Consider the following 17,122-nt stretch of genomic DNA (forward strand, 5'->3'; position numbering starts at 1 on the left):
AAAACATTTAATGATGAATAATTGACACCAAACGGTATTAGCCTGTTAAGCTGTCTTTAGTGAGGGGTTGAGGGTTAGATATTGGTCCAGGACACGAGGTATACCTCGTCTGCTTTCCTCTGGAACAGTGCCATGGAAGTTTGTACATTCACCTCAGAGGACAGATAGTCTCTTGGCTTAGCATCTCATCTGAATGATGGCACCTCTGTTACTCCCTGACCACTGCACTGTAATGGCAAATCTCTGAAATAAAGAAGAATGTGGTATGAGTATCAGAATATAAGGAATTGGATTAGGAATGAGCAATATGACCCATTGAACCTGCTGTGCCTTTCAATAAGATCATTGGTTGATCTACATCAACATCACTTTCTTGCCCTATCCCCATATCCCTTAATTCCTTTTGTGCCCAAACTCAGTTTTGACTATACTGAATGGCTGAACTTTCATTGCCTTCTGAGATAGAGAGTTCCAAAGATTATGAAGAGCATATTAAGGGTTTACACAGAAACAGTGCCATTACTATCCTAATATTGGCATTTACAGAACTGACAAATGATGCCAACTACACTGGTAGTTTGGCACAGACAGAAAACAAAATTATGCTGCAGTGTGCGCAGCCTACTGGTTACATCAAAGAGCTGCAGTTCGAATTTACAAAGTGACACAAGCATTAATCTTTTGCAAATATTTATCAGGGCTTTTGATGTCTGCGGTGTGACACCATTGATGCACCATCAATTGGACTCGAGTCGTGAAGAAGTTCCAAATATCAGGCTTTAAAAAACTAGTTGTGTGCCCGGCAGTCGACTTACAGAGAAAGGTCGACTGTCGGCTGCTACGGGTTCTTATACCCCACCTCGTAGGAGGGGCTACTGGCCTCTCGGCCAATCGGCAAGCAGTCACATGACTGACCTCAGCCAATTGGCAGAGAGACACATGACCTGCCTGAGCCAATGGGCAGCGAGTCCTCTGCACCAATGACAGCACTACTCTGAGGTACCGTAAACCTCCTAGTCATACCACCACAACCATTAACAAGTGAATTTGGACAAAATGCTAATCGCATGCATACATAAGCTGTTCAAATCATGATCTTTTATCCATGCTGCCTCTGTGTTTCTAAATAAGAACTTCCAAAGCAATTACTGCATTGATTCCAGGCCCTATATTACTGGACTGGTAATCCAGAGATAATTATCCTAATAATTCAAACGACATTAAGGTCGTCTGAGAATTTGATATCAGTTTTTTAAAATCTGGAAATATAAAGCCAGAATGAATGATAGATTTAGTAATAAAGGTCCAAATAGACTTAGGGATCCATGTGCAAAATAATTCAAATAAGCTTAAAAACAATGCCACAATGAGTTTTGTCTCCTGGGTTTTGCTAATGGCAGTGTCCTGGAGATTAATCTTCAATTCCCAGTGATTTGAGGGCAATTCTGAAAGTTTGGCAATGCCAACTGAGTGAGGAATTGAGTGTCATCCTGTCCACCTTCACATTAAATATGGCAAATGTTTAAGTGGGCCAGGACGCAGGAAGGCAACCGGTGCCTGTGGTAATATATCGACCGCGGGACAATTCCTTTGGGCGAGGAGTGAAGAAAAATAGAAAAGGAAGAAACTGTCACAACAGACAGCAACAGATTCCAACTGGTTCATCACTCACAAGGAAGACCTTCAGTGTCCTTCATGCCTGTGGTGTCTGTTAGTCACGAGTCCTTCATGCATGAGTGGGAACAATGGGGCTGCAGTATCACCGTTGTTATATTAATTCTCAGACAGTGTTGCTGTCACTCTTCATTTATGCCATGCTCACAGCAAGCAATAAGATATTCTTGAAATGTACTGACATAAAAATTGAACAACCTGGCTGTATAATTCTCTTTTAGGTTTTAGCTGTGACTCAGTGGGTAGCATCTTGCCTCCTCAGTTCAAAGATCATGCGTTCAAGTCTCAGTGGAGAGACTTGGCCCGAAACCTAAGTTAGGGTTCCTCTGCAATACTGAGGGAGGAGACCTTAAACAAAAACACAGGGTGTGATTTGACCAAGTGGAAAGTCCCATAGCGAACTCATTTAGCCGCGTGTTTCCCGGCGCTCGCAGTGCCGAGAAACGCGATGCCATCAAGCACGGCTCAGGTTAAATAGGGGGCCTCAGTGGGGAGCGGACGGCTGAGGCCACACGCAGCTTTGTTTTCTGCAGTGAGAAGCTCCAATCACCAGAACCCCTCAGTGTAGCGAGAAATCGGTACGCCTTTTTTAAATGACGGTCTGATCTCTGGAGTCCCCAACGTGACACCCAAATCCCCCCAGCCTCAATCAGAGGCCCCCAGGTGGTCAGGCTCTGGGCAGTGTGGTGCACTGGGATTCGTGCCAGACTGGCAGTGCCAAGGTGCCGAAGTGAAAGGTTACCCATGCCGCTGATCAGGCCTGGAGGCGCACTGCACTTATGAGGTGGGGTGCGGGGGGGGGGGGCATGAGGACCCCCTAAAATGTCAGTTGGAGTGTGGTGGGGGGAGTGTACGGATGCCGCAGTGAGGGGTTGAGAGGTCAGCGCGCCATCCAGTGAGCCAGTTGTGTTGGAAAGCCTCGCTCTGCACACTCACTCCCAACCTCAGCAGGAGCCCCTAGATCTCAGACCCCTGGCGGGAACTGTGGGGAGACTGTGCTCCAGTGTCTCCCCTGATCCACACACTTAGCCGTTGGTCGCGAGAATATTCCCAGTACTGAAGCCCAGTTCTTGAATGTTTAATTGTTGGCTGCTGCCTCTGTGGCGCTGATGCTTCTAAAGTTCAGGCAAACTGTTCAGGCTTCAAAGTTTGATTGAAATCCGATGCAATAATCATCATTTGAGTCACCACACGTGTACCCAAGACATTCCACTTGAGTTTATTCTAGTTTTCGTAAATTTTACAATAACAGAAAAGGTGAAGTAAAGTTTTCATCCAGCCAGGGAGGATAAAGCTGCAAGACTGGGTTTCCACACTCAAACAAATCTGGGGTGCTTTGCTGCTAGTGCACCAGAGTAAGGATTGTTCATCAGCTTCCTTCCCCTTCCTTGTGTCCTCTTCTTCAAGATGACGGGCTGAAACTTTAATTCAAATAGTCCCTCGTTCTGAGCGGAGTGGAAGTTTTGTGATGTGACAGTCTGCAGCTCAGCGGGCAAGTAAACAAACTCATCAACATTCTTGGCCCAGTCTCTCATTTCTGAACTAAGGAAATGCTCTGACCACTGACAAGGCCACTTCCTTATTAACAATTCAGCTGTGAAACTAGAGGCTGCTCCTAGTCAAAGGGAGTTGAAGTGACTTTCAGTATATAACCAAGAACATGGCTCTGCCTTGGAAGTGTTCGGTAGGATAGAGAGGCAGCAGCTGTAGTTGCCCCGGATATGGGTATCCACAATATTTAAAGATGGCTTGAAGGCCTCACAGATAAGTATCCCCTCACTCCACCTCCGCCTCCCCCCCCCCCCCCTCCCCCCACCAACCCCTATGCACCGGGTCAGCAACTCCAGTGCCCTTGAGCTGTGTGCCCGAAAATGGAACTGGCTACTCACCTCCTCAGTTCCCCTCAGCAGCCATTGCGCCAGCTTCATGTTTTTAAAATGGAGTGCGAAAACAATACCCGCTTGATTTCTCACTGGGAGCTGGTTCAGTCCCAGGAGCCAGTTACATTCGAAGTCAATCTCGCCGATGAGGTTGAAATGAATGCAAATTGGGGTTAATGATATGCTCACCATCTTTGGGCCTGAACCGAAACTTGCCATCGGGAGCAGGCTGGTTAGGTAGCAAACTTGGCCTTTCCCAGGGCAGCACGGTGGTGCAGTGGGTTAGCACTGTGGCCTCACGGCGCTGAGGTCCCAGGTTCGATCCCGGCTCTGGATCACTGTCTGTGTGGAGTTTGCACATTCTCCCCATGTTTGCGTGGGTTTCGCCCCCACAACCCAAAAATGTGCAAGCTAGGTGGATTGGCCACGCTAAATTGCCCCTTGATTGGAAAAAATGAATTGGGTATTCTAAATTTTTTTTAAAACTTGGCCTTGCCCGTTACTTAACGGTCGCACCCAGATCCGCTTAGCTGCAATATGGTTGTTAAATCGTACCTTCTGTGAAAAAAAACTAGTTTTGTGGAAGACGTTTGAGACCATAGATTTAGAGTTTACATGGGTGTTCATGTATGACAGCTGAACGTGGCAAAGATCATCCAATGGCAAAGTTCTAAAAATAAACTGCCCACGAACCAAGATATGTAGCTCGCCATCGAAGTCCTTCAGAGTGAGCATGGCCAGTAGATAGTTATTGAAGCCAATGAGAAGGATTAATTTGAAATTTAAGTAACAACCTTTTTGACAAATTTTAAACGTAAGACTATATTTTCCATAAATCCAATGCTGCACAAAGGCTGATAAGATAACTTCACAAGATGGATTGGGATGAAAAGGTCCTTTGACACAGTTAATCTCAGCTTTTCTGAATACCAAAGTGATAAAATCTAACTATTTTGTAAATCAGTCTTGGCCTTGACTACTTCTTGGCAACTTGTACTGCCTCTTGATCAACAGATGTATGAAGAAAATATTTTCTAGTCCTAACCTTGTTTTTCACAACCCTGAGCCCTCTCATTCTGATATGCTGGCACATCTGAAAATATTGTTCAATGTTTAATTTCTCATTCCTCTCAAACAGCTCTCATGGATTGGCATAACTGATAGTGTTCTATGATTGAATTGTTCACCACAGGAATTAGCTTATGAATTGAAAACCCTTGCTTTTTCTCAGTGAACTATGATAACTGTCACAGAGTCATCCAGTCGTTATGATATAGAAGAAGGCCATTTGGCTTATTGAGTCCATGACAGCTCTCTGCAGTGCAATCCAGTCAGCCCCATTACTGGACTCGTGCTGCATAGCTCTGCAGGTTTATTTCCTCAAGTGCCCATCCAATCAATGATTATTTTCACTGACGTGGGTAGGGGAAAATTCTAGAATCCATTATCAAAGATTTTACAGAAGAGCACATGGAAAACAGTGACAAGAATGGAAAAAGTCAGCACGGATTTATGAAAGGGAAATCATGCTTGACGAATATACCGGCATTCTTCAAGGATGTAACTAGTAGAGTTGATGAGGGGGAAACAGTGGATGTGGTTTATTTGGACTTTCAGAAGGCTTTTGACAAAATCCCACATAAGAGATTAGCGTGTAAAATAAAAGCGTATGGATTTAGGGGTAGTGTATTGGGATGGATAGAAAACTGGCTGGCAAAAGGGAAACAAAGGGTAGGAATTAATGGGTCTTTTTCAAATTGGCAGGCAGTGACTCGTGGGGTACCACAGGGATCGGTGTTGGGACCCCAGCTATTCACAATATATATTAATGATTTGGATGAGGGAACAAAATGTAATATCTCCAAATTTGTAGATGACACAAAGTGGGTGGGAGGGTGAGCTGTGAGGATGCAGAGATCGCTTAATGTGTTTTGGACAAGTTGAGTGAGTGGGCAAATGAATGGCAGATGTGGTATAATTTGGATAAATGCGAGGTTATCCACTTTGGTACCAAAAATGGGAAGGCAAATGATTATCTGAATGGCCATAAATTAGGAGAGGGGAATGTGCAATGAGACCTGGGTGTCCTCGTACATCAGTCACTGAAGGTAAGCATGCAGGTACAACATGCAGTAAAGAAAGCAAATAGTCTGCTGGCCTTCATTGAGAGAGGATTCGAGTACAGGAGCAGGGATGTCTTTCTGCAATTATACAGGCCTTTGGTGAGGCAACACCTGGAATGTTGGGCGTGATTTAATCGCTGAGTTACACTTAAGCGAGACATCCCTAGCCCCTGCCCGCTTGCTACACTGACCACCCACAACTCCTGCTGAAAGCTACACCTAATTGGGAATTGACAATCAGAGTTAAGTTAGCACTTCACACATCCCAAGTGGAAACCTGTGGGTAGGCGTGCTGTGTGGTATGTGGGAGTCATTGCCTATCATCCCAATCAGACCATGATGCCTGGACACTGTATCTGAACACTGTGGGAGGCAACACCTAAAACATGGCTGCCAACATCCGAACACCCAGGGGCTGGGCCCCAGTACCGGGGACATTTCAGCGACCAGAGGTTGGGTTTGTGCACCGGGAGGGGACCAGCGCCGGAGGAGGCAGCAGCAACAGCGTCGACAGTGACTCAAGGCAGTGGCCCATGTGAAGGGCGCCCCCTCCACATCCTGAGGACCTGGCCAGCCATTAGGCCATGGATGGACCCAGAGTGGGAGGCCCAAGGAGTATAGGTGTTGCTGGTCTTTTGAACAGATGACGGTCAACGTGTGCCGCAGGAGTCTCCACCTCGAAAAGGAGATGGTGTGGCACCTGTGCCATGTCCTTACGGACTTTGCACCACGTTGAAGAGGAGGATACCCGTTCCCGCTGGCCAACAAGGTCACTGCAGCCTTGAACTTCTACATCTCAGGACCATTCCAGGGTTCGAGTGGGGACTTATGTGGCATCTCACTACAAAGACATGAGGGAGGAGCTGGCCAGAGTTGATTGGAGAAGGAGCCTAGCAGGGAAGACAGTGGAACAGCAATGGCAGGAGTTTTTGGGTGTTATTAGGGAGGCACAAGAGAAATTCATCACAAGGAGGAGGAAACATGCTAAGGGGAGGACAAGGCATCCATGGCTGACGAGGGTCAAGGACAGCAAAAAGCCTAAGGAAAAAACAGACAAAGTGGCAAGGATTAGTGGGAAACCAAAGGATTGGGGAGTTTTTAAAAGCAAGCAGAGGACAACTAAAAAAGCAATAAGGGGGGAGAAGATGAAGTACGAGTGCAAGCTTGCTAGTAATACAAAGGAAGATAGGAAGAGATTTTTTCAATATATAAAAGGTAAGAGAGAGGCAAAAATAGACAATGGACCATTAGAAAATGTGGCTGGAGTAGTGATAATAAGAAATAAAGAAATGGCAGACGAACTGAATAGTTAGTTTGCAACAGTCTTCATGGTGGAAGACACCAGTGGGATGCCAGAGCTCCAGGAGAACCTGTGGGCTGAGGTGAATGCAGTGACCATTACTAAGGAGAAGGTTCTGGGGAAACTGAAAGGTCTGAAGGTGGATAAGTCACCTGGATCGGATGGACTACACCCCAGGGTCTTAAAAGAGATAGCTGAGGAAATTGTGGAAGCATTAGTGATGATTTTTCATGAATCACTGGAGGTAGGCAGTGTCCCAGAGGACTGGAACGTGGCTAATGTAACACCAGTGTTTAAGAAGGGAGGGAGGCAGAAGACGGGAAATTATAGGCCGGTTAGCCTGACTTGGGTCATTGGTAAGATTTCAGAGTCTGTTATTAAAGATGAGATCGCGAAGCACTTGGAAGTGCATGGTAAAATAGGACTGAGTCAGCACGGCTTTGTCAAAGGGAGGTCATGTCTGACAAATCTGTTAGAGTTCTTTGAGGAGGTAACAAGCAAGTTAGACAAGGGAGAATCAATGGACGTGATTTATTTAGATTTCCAGAAGGCCTTTGACAAGGTGCCGCATAGGAGACTGTTAAATAAGATAAAAGCCCATGGTGTTAAGGGTAAGATTCTGGCATAGATAGAGGATTGGTTGACTTACAAAGGGAAAGAGTGGGGATAAAGGGGTCTTTTTCAGGATGGCAGCCAGTGACTAGTGGTGTGCCTCAGGGGTCTGTGCTGGGAACACAACTTTTTACAATACACATTAATGATCTGGAAGAAGGTACTGAAGGCACTGTTGCTAAGTTTGCTGATGATACAAAGATCTGTAGAGGGACAGGTAGCATTGAGGAAGCAAGGGGGCTGCAGAAGGACTTGGACAAGCTGGGAGAGTGGGCAATGAAGTGGCAAATGAAATACAATGTGGAAAATGTGAGATTATGTACTTTGGAAGGAGGAATCTAGGCATAGACAATTTTCCAAATGGGGAAATGCTTTGGAAAGCAGAAGCACAAAGGGACATGGGAGTCCTTGTTCATGATTCTCTTAAGGTTAATGTGCAGGTTCGGTAGGCAGTTAAGAAGGCAAATGCAATGTTAGCATTCATGTCAAGAGGGCTAGAATACAAGACCAAGGATGTACTTCTGAGGCTGTGTAAGGCTCTGGTCAGACCCCATTTGGAGCATTATGAGCCGTTTTGGGCCCCATATCTAAGGAAGGATGTGCTGGCCTTGGAAAAGGTCCCGAGGAGGTTCACAAGAATGATCCCTGGAATGAAGAACTTGTCGTATGAGGAACGTTTGAGGACTCTGGGTCTGTACTCGTTGAGTTTAGAAGGATGAGAGGGGATCTTATTGAAATGTACAAGATACTAGGGCAGCACGGTGGCCTAGTGGTTAGCACAACCGCCTCACGGCGCTGAGGTCCCAGGTTCGATCCCGGCTCTGGGTCACTGTCCGTGTGGAGTTTGCACATTCTCCCCGTGTCTGTGTGGGTTTCGCCCCCACAACCCAAAAATGTGCAGAGTAGGTGGATTGGCCACGCTAAATTGCCCCCTAATTGGAAAAAATAATTGGCTAATCTAAATTAATAAAAAAAAAAAAAAAAAAAAAAAAGAAATGTACAAGATACTGCGAGGCCTGGATAGAGTGGACGTGGAGAGGATGTTTCCACTTGTAGGAAAAACTAGAACCAGAGGACACCATATCAGATGAAAGGGACGATCCTTTAAAACAGAGATGAGGAGGAATTTTTTCAGCCAGAGGGTGGTGAATCTATGGAACACTTTGCCGCAGAAGGCTGTGGAGGCCAATTTACTGAGTGTCTTTAAGGCAGAGTTAGATACGTTCTTGATTAATAAGGGGATCAGGGGTTATGGGGAGAAGGCAGGAGAATGGGGATGAGAAAAATATCAGCCATGATTGAATGGTGGAGCAGACCCGATGGGCCAAGTAGCCTAATTCTGCTCCTATGTCTTATGGTCTTATCTCACAAGCTATTGCCCACAAGTACATCCATGTAGTCACGGATGCCCTGTTTGCCCGGGCAGAAAACTATATAAACTTTGACATGGACTAAGCCCAACAGGATGTCCGCCATCGCCGGGATGCCCCAGGTCCAGGGGCAAATTGATGGCACCCAAATTGCCTTGCGCTCACCAGGCCTTCAGGGAGTGCCCGACACCAGGAAGGGGTTCTACTCCCTGAACATCCAGCACGTGTGTGACCCCCACACGAAGATCATGCATATGTGTGCATGCTTTCCAGGGAGGACTGGTTGACTCTTGGAGGATAAGGAGTACCCACTGGGGACCTGGATAATGTCGCCAGAATGGAGGCCGGTGACCACCCAGTCTCTCATTGAGCGGTGCATCGGACTCCTCAAAATGTGGTTCCGATGCCTCAACTGCTCTTCACTGTGGTAGTGTGGTACATAACTAACAAGTCATCAGCTCAAATCAATCAGGTGTTCGACTGGTTGAAACACTTTTGTTGTCTGACGTAGTCTTTTCCTGTGCTTGTGGTGTCGATCCTGTGTCGCCTTTGCCCTAAAAACCTGTTTTCTTTCTGTTTTTTTAGCAAGGTCCAACTCTTCTAGACTGTTGGAATGATGTATTTTCTGGCTAAACAATGCCCTTTTCTTCCTGGCATTTGTGCCATCATGCGTGAACTTTGTATTGTCTACACACGCATTTGTTTGTTTTACCTCAACCAGTAGCTGTTTTTCACACACTGTCTTGCAGTCCTTTGCTCTGTTGCCATCTGTATTACTTTCCATACTGTATGGTTTGTCAAGTGTGCCAGCAAGTTCAAACACTTTCTTGTAATTGAATTGCATGTGTTGTTTAGTTGTCCTTTGGTTTCAGTCATACCTTTGTGTACACTCTGTTGTTCCGCAGTTACTCGTTGTGCGCTCAAAATCAGTAACTGGTGGCTTGTCTGTTCAACCTTTATACTGTCAGTGTCCTTTGTATTATCTGATGTATCTTTGATCTTTTTAATATCCGTTCCCTTTGGATTATCTGATGTCTCTTTGAGCTCTTCGTGCTTCTCATCTGGAGTCAACGTCTCCAAGATGTCATGCTCTTGTAGGCTGTTCAAAATTGATGTGCTCTCACTTGATCTGTTCACTGTTGCACTCTGAGTGTCAGCATTTGTCCAGTCCAGTTGAGATCTGTCAATCTCACCTATGTCCAGCACATCGTGTATGCTACTTGTGATCACTTTGTCACTATTCCCAAATAAATTAAATACACCTTCATAGTCTTCTTCTTCTGGCTCATCATCTGTTTTACCACTATCCTCATTGGATGATTGTGGCATCGTATCTTGTGGGCAGTTACAATGATCCTCTGTCTTCATGCTGGCTGGAATGTACAGTCACTGAACGAGGTTCAGGACTTCACACGCTTTTGCACCCAATATGGACTCTCACTCTGCGTCCACAATGGTGAATTGCACGATGTGACTTCTATTGTGACTCTGTGACTTCCCGTAACAGCCTCCCCGAACAGGCGCTGGAATGTGGCGACTAGGGGATTTTCACAGTAACTTCATTTGAAGCCTACTTGTGACAATAAGCATTTTTTTTATTGTGCACCCATGCTTCTAGGTGACATACCCTTAATGTTTCAATTGCATTCCCACTGTAGGTGATCAGCCGTTTCTATCGATCAAAAACTTTCGGTGGAACTCTTAGGCGGTTCAAATTGGAGAGGCTAAGGAAATTGTCACTTCTTTCGGTGACAAGCTTGCATTTGATTAATGTGGCATTCAGCATCACTGGAATTGTCCGTTCATCCAGATATTGAATAATTGTGATGGGGTTATTTTTTCAGCTTCTGAAATTTCCTGTGTACCATATAGAATATATCTTTCAAATCTATTTTATCTTCTGTGATGTTGAGTTTACCCACTTTATGTTTACATCAGTTAAAATGTTCTTCTTGTTTCATGCTGAAAACAGCTTGTTCAATGGTGCTGCAAAAGTCTTCCTCAGCTGTTGGTTCAAATTCAATCACCGTTCTGCTTTGCGAGGCAAAATGCTTGTGTGTGGCGCCTTGTAAACTTGTGTTTTCGATTGTCAGGCATTTTTCCTTTAAGTGGGTGCGACCAAAGCGTCTACACGTCATCACACATGTGACGTCAAGCGCACACTTCCATTGCGCATGCACAAATCATTGTCTGTAGTATTCTTTTTTCAAGTGCGCATGCGTAACATCATGTGCATGCGCACAACGGTCAACTTTCGGATCGCATCGTTTTTCAAAGTGAGCATGTGCAAACTGGTCCCGCATATGCGCAGGATGTTGAACATCCTAATCGTGTTTTTTCTTCAACTGTGTGTGTCCGAAGTGTCCAACTTCAACTTCTTAAGCACTCCTTTTTCTAAGTGTGATTGCGCAAACTAGCCTTTTTTAGCGCCACAGCTTCAACAGAGGCAACTTTTTTCAAATCACTTCCCCCAGAGAATTTTTCGGGACATCTATTTTTAGTTACGTTGCTCGCAATGGATATATTACTGGGATCTTCTAGCGTTACGTTTTGTTGCTTTTGCAGTCGTTTACAAAGCTTTTCATTTCTTTTAAGCTCACAATAATTATCACATTTTTCAATGACCACTTTAAACATAATTTTTTCAACTTCATTCTCAAAGTGGAATGAGTTACACACTTCTATAGCCTGCTGTAGAGCCAAAATAAGTAAAAGCACAATATTTTACTTCTCTTTGACTGCTTGGAGGTTTGAGGATGAGAGATACTGTTCAGACTCATGTTTGAAAATTATCCAGTTCACATCTACATTTCCCGATGTCCTGAATGACTTTGGAGTCTGCAGGCCTTCCACGAAGCTTCTGCTGGGTATTTCTTTCATGTAAAGCTGCTAGTTGTTGCTCTTGGAGTCTGATTGTTGCTACTGGAGTCTGGTTGAGGTTTTTCTTCGCATGTTTTTTTTCTTTCTTCGAATGATGACTCTTTCTTTCTCCCTAAACCTTACTAATCCACTCTAGATCAACCCTGGTACCATGTTGTGTTCTCCATTTTGCCATACCTGGATGGCTTGGACGCGTAGTGTTAAATGAAGAACACAAAGTGTTATCAACAAACAAAACTATAAATTTATTTACACTGCCAACTAAGATTCGTTCACATTCCAAAAGTAGAAGGCAACTGTATTAAACTATGCTATCTCTAACTACAGAATTCTCAGGTACACAACTGCTCTTTGCTTCACCATCTTCTAACTACCTTCTAACTCCTAGAATACCTGAAGTCACATGATATATATATGACTATTCTGTGTTCCCTCTTGTGGTAAAAAGCATTATCATTAACTTGTTAACTCTTTACATCCCAGTCAATATACATATCATCTCACTTGCAGCAGCAGACGAACACGCCCCGCCCATGGACGACCTATTCCTACCCTCCCTAACCAGTCCAGCCCGTCCACGGACACCACTTCGACTCCATCCCCAAACACACGATTCCGCCCCTCCCTTCATTCGACTGGCACCGACAGTGACAGCGGCAGCACTGATACGTTAGACCTCATGGAACCACCACACGATTTAAATTCTGCACCAGGCCCCACTCCCAATGACTCCGAACAGGATATGTTTGACCCATACAAGACCACTTATGTAAAAGCCCCTGAACCGGACCCACCACCCGATGACGATGGATTGCCCCCTATCACCTCCACCCTAGACACTAAACATTGGCACCGCGACAATTCCTACAGACTCATCCGTAATAATGAGATGGACCCTACATCGACCCAGGCCGCCTTGGCACACCTACTCCAGTCACGAGTGTGGCAACCGGGAGAAGATGATGACTCAGAGTCCGATTCCCACCAGGCTAGCCGCTTTGCGACTCTTTTTGCAGTAGAAGAATGAGGTGTCCAGATGATGCGAAAAAGGAACCGATTGAGATTTACGATGTCCTTCCTTCTGATGGAGCCCTCCCGCTTTCTTGTTTCAGCTTGTTTTTTTAAATGTTGAATGTTTGTATGTTGTTCGACTCACGCTACAGTTTATTGATGCAGTCAGAACTACTCTTCTGATTCGACAGCAATCATAAGAGCCAGTTTATCCACGATGAACACAAATTCATTCCGTTCTTGTCCGGTCACCCAGGCAGTGGAGTAACGGCACTGGTCCACACCCTGCCTGAGGACCCCCATCTGGTCAGCTAAGCTCGGGTAGGGCACCTACGGCACTGGTCAGCGCCCTACCCGGGGATTTCACCCATTCTTACCCTACCGAGGTCCACACGTACCCCATTCGGCGCTTTTATTTCAAAACTCTTTAACTGTTTCTTAGGATGTGGTTTAAAGAATGCTCTTTGCCACAATTTTTGCTTTCCGGAGACCCTTAGGTCGCTATCCCCACACGCTATTTACATCTTCAAACACTTGGGTGAAATGATTGGCTGCTGGACGGAGAAATTGTCCACCCGCTCAGTGCATCGACCACACAGGCTGCGAGACTGCTCGTACTGTGGCAGTATTTTCTTTTTCGGATGTCTTGTCCCCAAAAATATTTGGTTTAAAAAAAAATGAGGGAGTCGCATATGGTGACAATTCTAATGGGCAATTGATGATAAAAGGAGAGACAGACAGACATACGAGATATTAAACAAGGTAATAACAGATATTACGCTTGTGTCCACAGGATATCCAAAACACCAGGGCCGGGATTCTCCCCTACCCGGCGAGGCGGGGGGTCCCGGCGTGTTGGAATGGCGTGAACCATTCCGGCATCGGGCCGCCCTAAAGGTGCGGAAGTCTTTAGGGGCGGAGCCCTCACATTGAGGGGCTAGGCCTGCGCCAGAGTGGTTCCCACTCCGCCGGCTGGCGTGAACGGCCTTTGGCACCACGCCAGCCGGGGCTGAAACGACTTTGCCGGCAGGCGTAAGTCCGCACATGCGCTGGAGCATCAGCGGCTGCTGATGTCATACCGGCGCATGCGCAGGGGAGGGGGTCTCTTCCACCTCCGCCACGGTGAAGACCATGGCGAAGGCGGGAGAAAAAGAGTGCCCCCATGGCACAGGCCCGCCCGCCGATCGGTGGGCCCTGATCGCGGGCCAGGCCACCGTGGGTCAGGTCGCCCCACACCCCCCCAGGACCCTGGCGCCCGCCCACGCCGCCAATCCCGCCGGTCAGGTAGGTGGTTTAATCCACGCCGGCGGGAGAGGCCTGGCGGGACTTCGGCCCATCATGGGCCGGAGAATCGCCACGGGGGCCCGCCGACCGGCGCAGCGCAATTCCCGCCCCCGCCAAGTCTCGGGGGCGGAGAATTCGGGACACGGTGGGGGCGGGATTGACACTGGCCCCGGGCGATTCTCTGACCCGGCTGGGGGTCGGAGAATCCCGCCCCAGAAGACAGAGGCAGACCAAGAGAAAATTAAGATGGACATAATGACCTCCATTTGGATCATCATGGGATCACTATATTTGTGCGGAAAGCGAACCCCCCTGAACCCCACCATACAGGCCAGTGAATGTATCCCATCACTTCCATACACCACACCCAGAGACAGCCACTGACACACCAACCTGATGCGACAACCACATAAAATGGTATTCCCTTTCATATATCGTGGAAGCCCTATTAGTGACAGCAATACTTTGTAGTGTCATCCAGTCACTAAGACTTCGAAAATGGCGAAGGAAAGCCTCCTGCAATCCGAAATACACACTTAGACCCCCTATTTTCGGACTCCAGCAAACCCCCCACTCTCTAAATAAATAAATTGCATCGATTATTTTCTTTGATCTGTTCTAATAAAATAAAGGATTTGAATTTTCTGTACTTGATCGCCAAGATACATAGAAATGTAATGCTGCTACTGTATAGTTTTGTACTGTTTGTAAATTCTTTTATTGGCTAGACAGCCTGAATGTAGTTTAGAAAAAGATAGTAAGAAGTCTTACAACACCAGGTTAAAGTCCAACAGGTTTGTTTCAAACACGAGCTTTCGGAGCACGGCTCCTTCTTCAGGTGAAAGGAGCCGTGCTCCGAAAGCTCGTGTTTGAAACAAACCTGTTGGACTTTAACCTGGTGTTGTAAGACTTCTTACTGTGCTCACCCCAGTCCAACGCCGGCATCTCCACATCATAGAAAAAGATAGTTAGAGGTTCCCATGTTTAAAAAGAAAGAAATGTAATGCATGCTTGAATGTTATAGCGCCCCTTCGGATTTTATAATGATATGATGTAAATAAAAGCAATTTAGGTAAAGGTACGAATCCAAAGGACAGAGTAGGATAGAACTTGTCCTTGATTCCGGGTGCTCGATTTAGGCAGAGAACAAAGAAGATTCAGTAATGTGATCCTTCACGCTTCGCGTTGAGGATCATAAGGAGAGAGTGTAGCCATCTGGGATGGCCACTTCCAGCATATAAAATGGACACTCGCAGAGCATACAGGGAAAAATAGACAATGCAAAGTAACAAGCTGGCACAGAGCCTGAATGTATATTTAGAAGACAGACTGCAGACAGAACCGAAACTCTTGGCCGATTTGCACATTGATGGCCCATCTCCGATAAACAAAGACTAGTGCTCAGGTAGCCGATCCTGTCCCAGACATTCCGGCGCCACTACTTCAGCAAGAAGATACAAACAAAGCAAGGCCAATGGCCACTTTGGACACGCCATCAAGGCACCCGCCCCTTTATTGGCTCAGATCGATGGCGGTGTTCAAGAAGCTGCCCAATTGATTGGGATCAAGTTTAAGGCCCGCCTAAAAGCGGGCAAAGCCTCCCGATTATGAGAAGGAACTCCCGCCATGTGTTCGCCCTCTTGCAATCGGCTTTCAACTGGAGAGACCCCTCCACCTGCACCACCAGAAGCAAGTAAGTTTAAATTCAATGCTCGCTACCAGACGGACGGCCTTAGCTATACTCCTGCTACTTCTTCAAACCCAACAGCCTCAGATCCGAACAACGGCCATTGTTCCTCTGACCTAAGTGGGCACCGAAGTTAAGTATAGGTGTTAGTGATAGATATAATTTAGCCTGTAGTGTTATTGTGCATGAGTAAATCATACTGTGTGTAAATAAAGTACCATTGACTTTGAACTAACTAACGGGTGTATTGGTCTTTGATTGATATTCGGTTGAACATTGTGGCGGTATCGATACCTGGTGACTCTGAAAGCATATTCATAATTAAGATTAAGAAAGGCGACCTTATTAACTGCTATATTTATAGCCACAAAAGAGAGCAACGAACCACTTCTCCTCGTAATCCCTTACTCCCCTTACCCCCCAATGCCCTCGGTGCCCAAAGGGCCTTGGGGTTCACCTCGGGTTGGCGGGGCAGCTGGATAGAGCCCCGGATGCCCCTGCGACATTTGACTCTGCCAGCACGGGCAGCTCCTTAATGTCTGCAGCATGGTGTCAGCACCCTCGGAGACTCCCTTCAGTGACTGGGACATGCTCTGTAGCCCTGGCAATGCCCACCTGCAACTGGGACACAATCCACAACAGCTTGGACATGCTCTGTAGCCCCGGCAATGCCCACCTGCAACTGGGACACAACCCACAACAGCCTGGACATGCTCTGCAGTGCCTCGGTAATGCCCACCTGAGACTGGGTCATTCTCCGCAGTGCCTCCTCAAGGTCTACCTGGTACAGGGTGGCTTTCCCCAGTGACTGGGTTGAGGTACGCAGCCATGGCCGTCACTGAGCCACGCCTTGGACACCTCCACTCATGCTGCTGACATCATGCACCAGGCTCTCCACTGCTGTCGCCAACCCTAGCAGTGTTGGCCTCAGTGCCACGCATTGCCAGCGCTATCTCCTTCGACTGGAGCCATTTCTGGACTCCTCCAGTCGGCTATGGACCTCCTGGAGTGTTGCTGACATCCCCCTCTGAATCTCATGGTCGCTTCCTATCGTCCCCATCAGCTCCGGGTAAACCTGGTCCAGAGTCTCAGCATCAGGCTGGGACCCAGCTGGGTCCTGGGATCCAGTAGACCGCCGACTGCTGTCTCGCCTGGGGGTTCCTGGCTCCACCCGATGTGCATCTGCAACTGCTGTGTGGTGCTCACCAGATTGTGCCCAGGAGCCTGACCACTACTTTCACCACCGAGGTACGTGTCTCTGCGTTTTGGGAGGGTTGGGATGTTAGCAGTCCCACAATTAT

The 17,122-nt window shown here is 46.8% G+C and overlaps 2 protein-coding genes across 2 annotated transcripts in view; both read right to left on the bottom strand.

The window, feature by feature from the left end:
• The window catches only part of LOC119966592 (exostosin-1-like), a 448,243-nt gene that overhangs the window by 125,532 nt on the left and 305,589 nt on the right, over positions 1-17,122 (bottom strand). The gene's annotated exons all lie outside the window — the stretch shown is intronic.
• Positions 32-10,450, bottom strand: LOC119966597. The gene is made up of 2 exons (XM_038798565.1): positions 9,672-10,450; positions 32-243 (listed from the first exon to the last, which is right to left on the bottom strand). The coding sequence occupies exons 1-2, from the start codon at positions 10,325-10,327 to the stop codon at positions 186-188; spliced, it is 714 nt and encodes a 237-aa protein (XP_038654493.1). The 5' UTR covers positions 10,328-10,450; the 3' UTR covers positions 32-185.

This window comes from Scyliorhinus canicula, chromosome 1 (assembly GCF_902713615.1).
Source record: "Scyliorhinus canicula chromosome 1, sScyCan1.1, whole genome shotgun sequence".
Classification (NCBI taxonomy): domain Eukaryota; kingdom Metazoa; phylum Chordata; class Chondrichthyes; order Carcharhiniformes; family Scyliorhinidae; genus Scyliorhinus; species Scyliorhinus canicula.

Bases quoted from the DNA above. Each gene is read 5' to 3' on its own strand.
- LOC119966597 (XM_038798565.1), bottom strand. From the start codon at position 10,327: ATGAAGACAGAGGATCATTGTAACTGCCCACAAGATACGATGCCACAA. The intron at 244-9,671 runs GTAAAACAAACA...TCTTTATTTCAG, and splicing joins AAAAACAGCTACTGGTTGAG to AGATTTGCCATTACAGTGCA.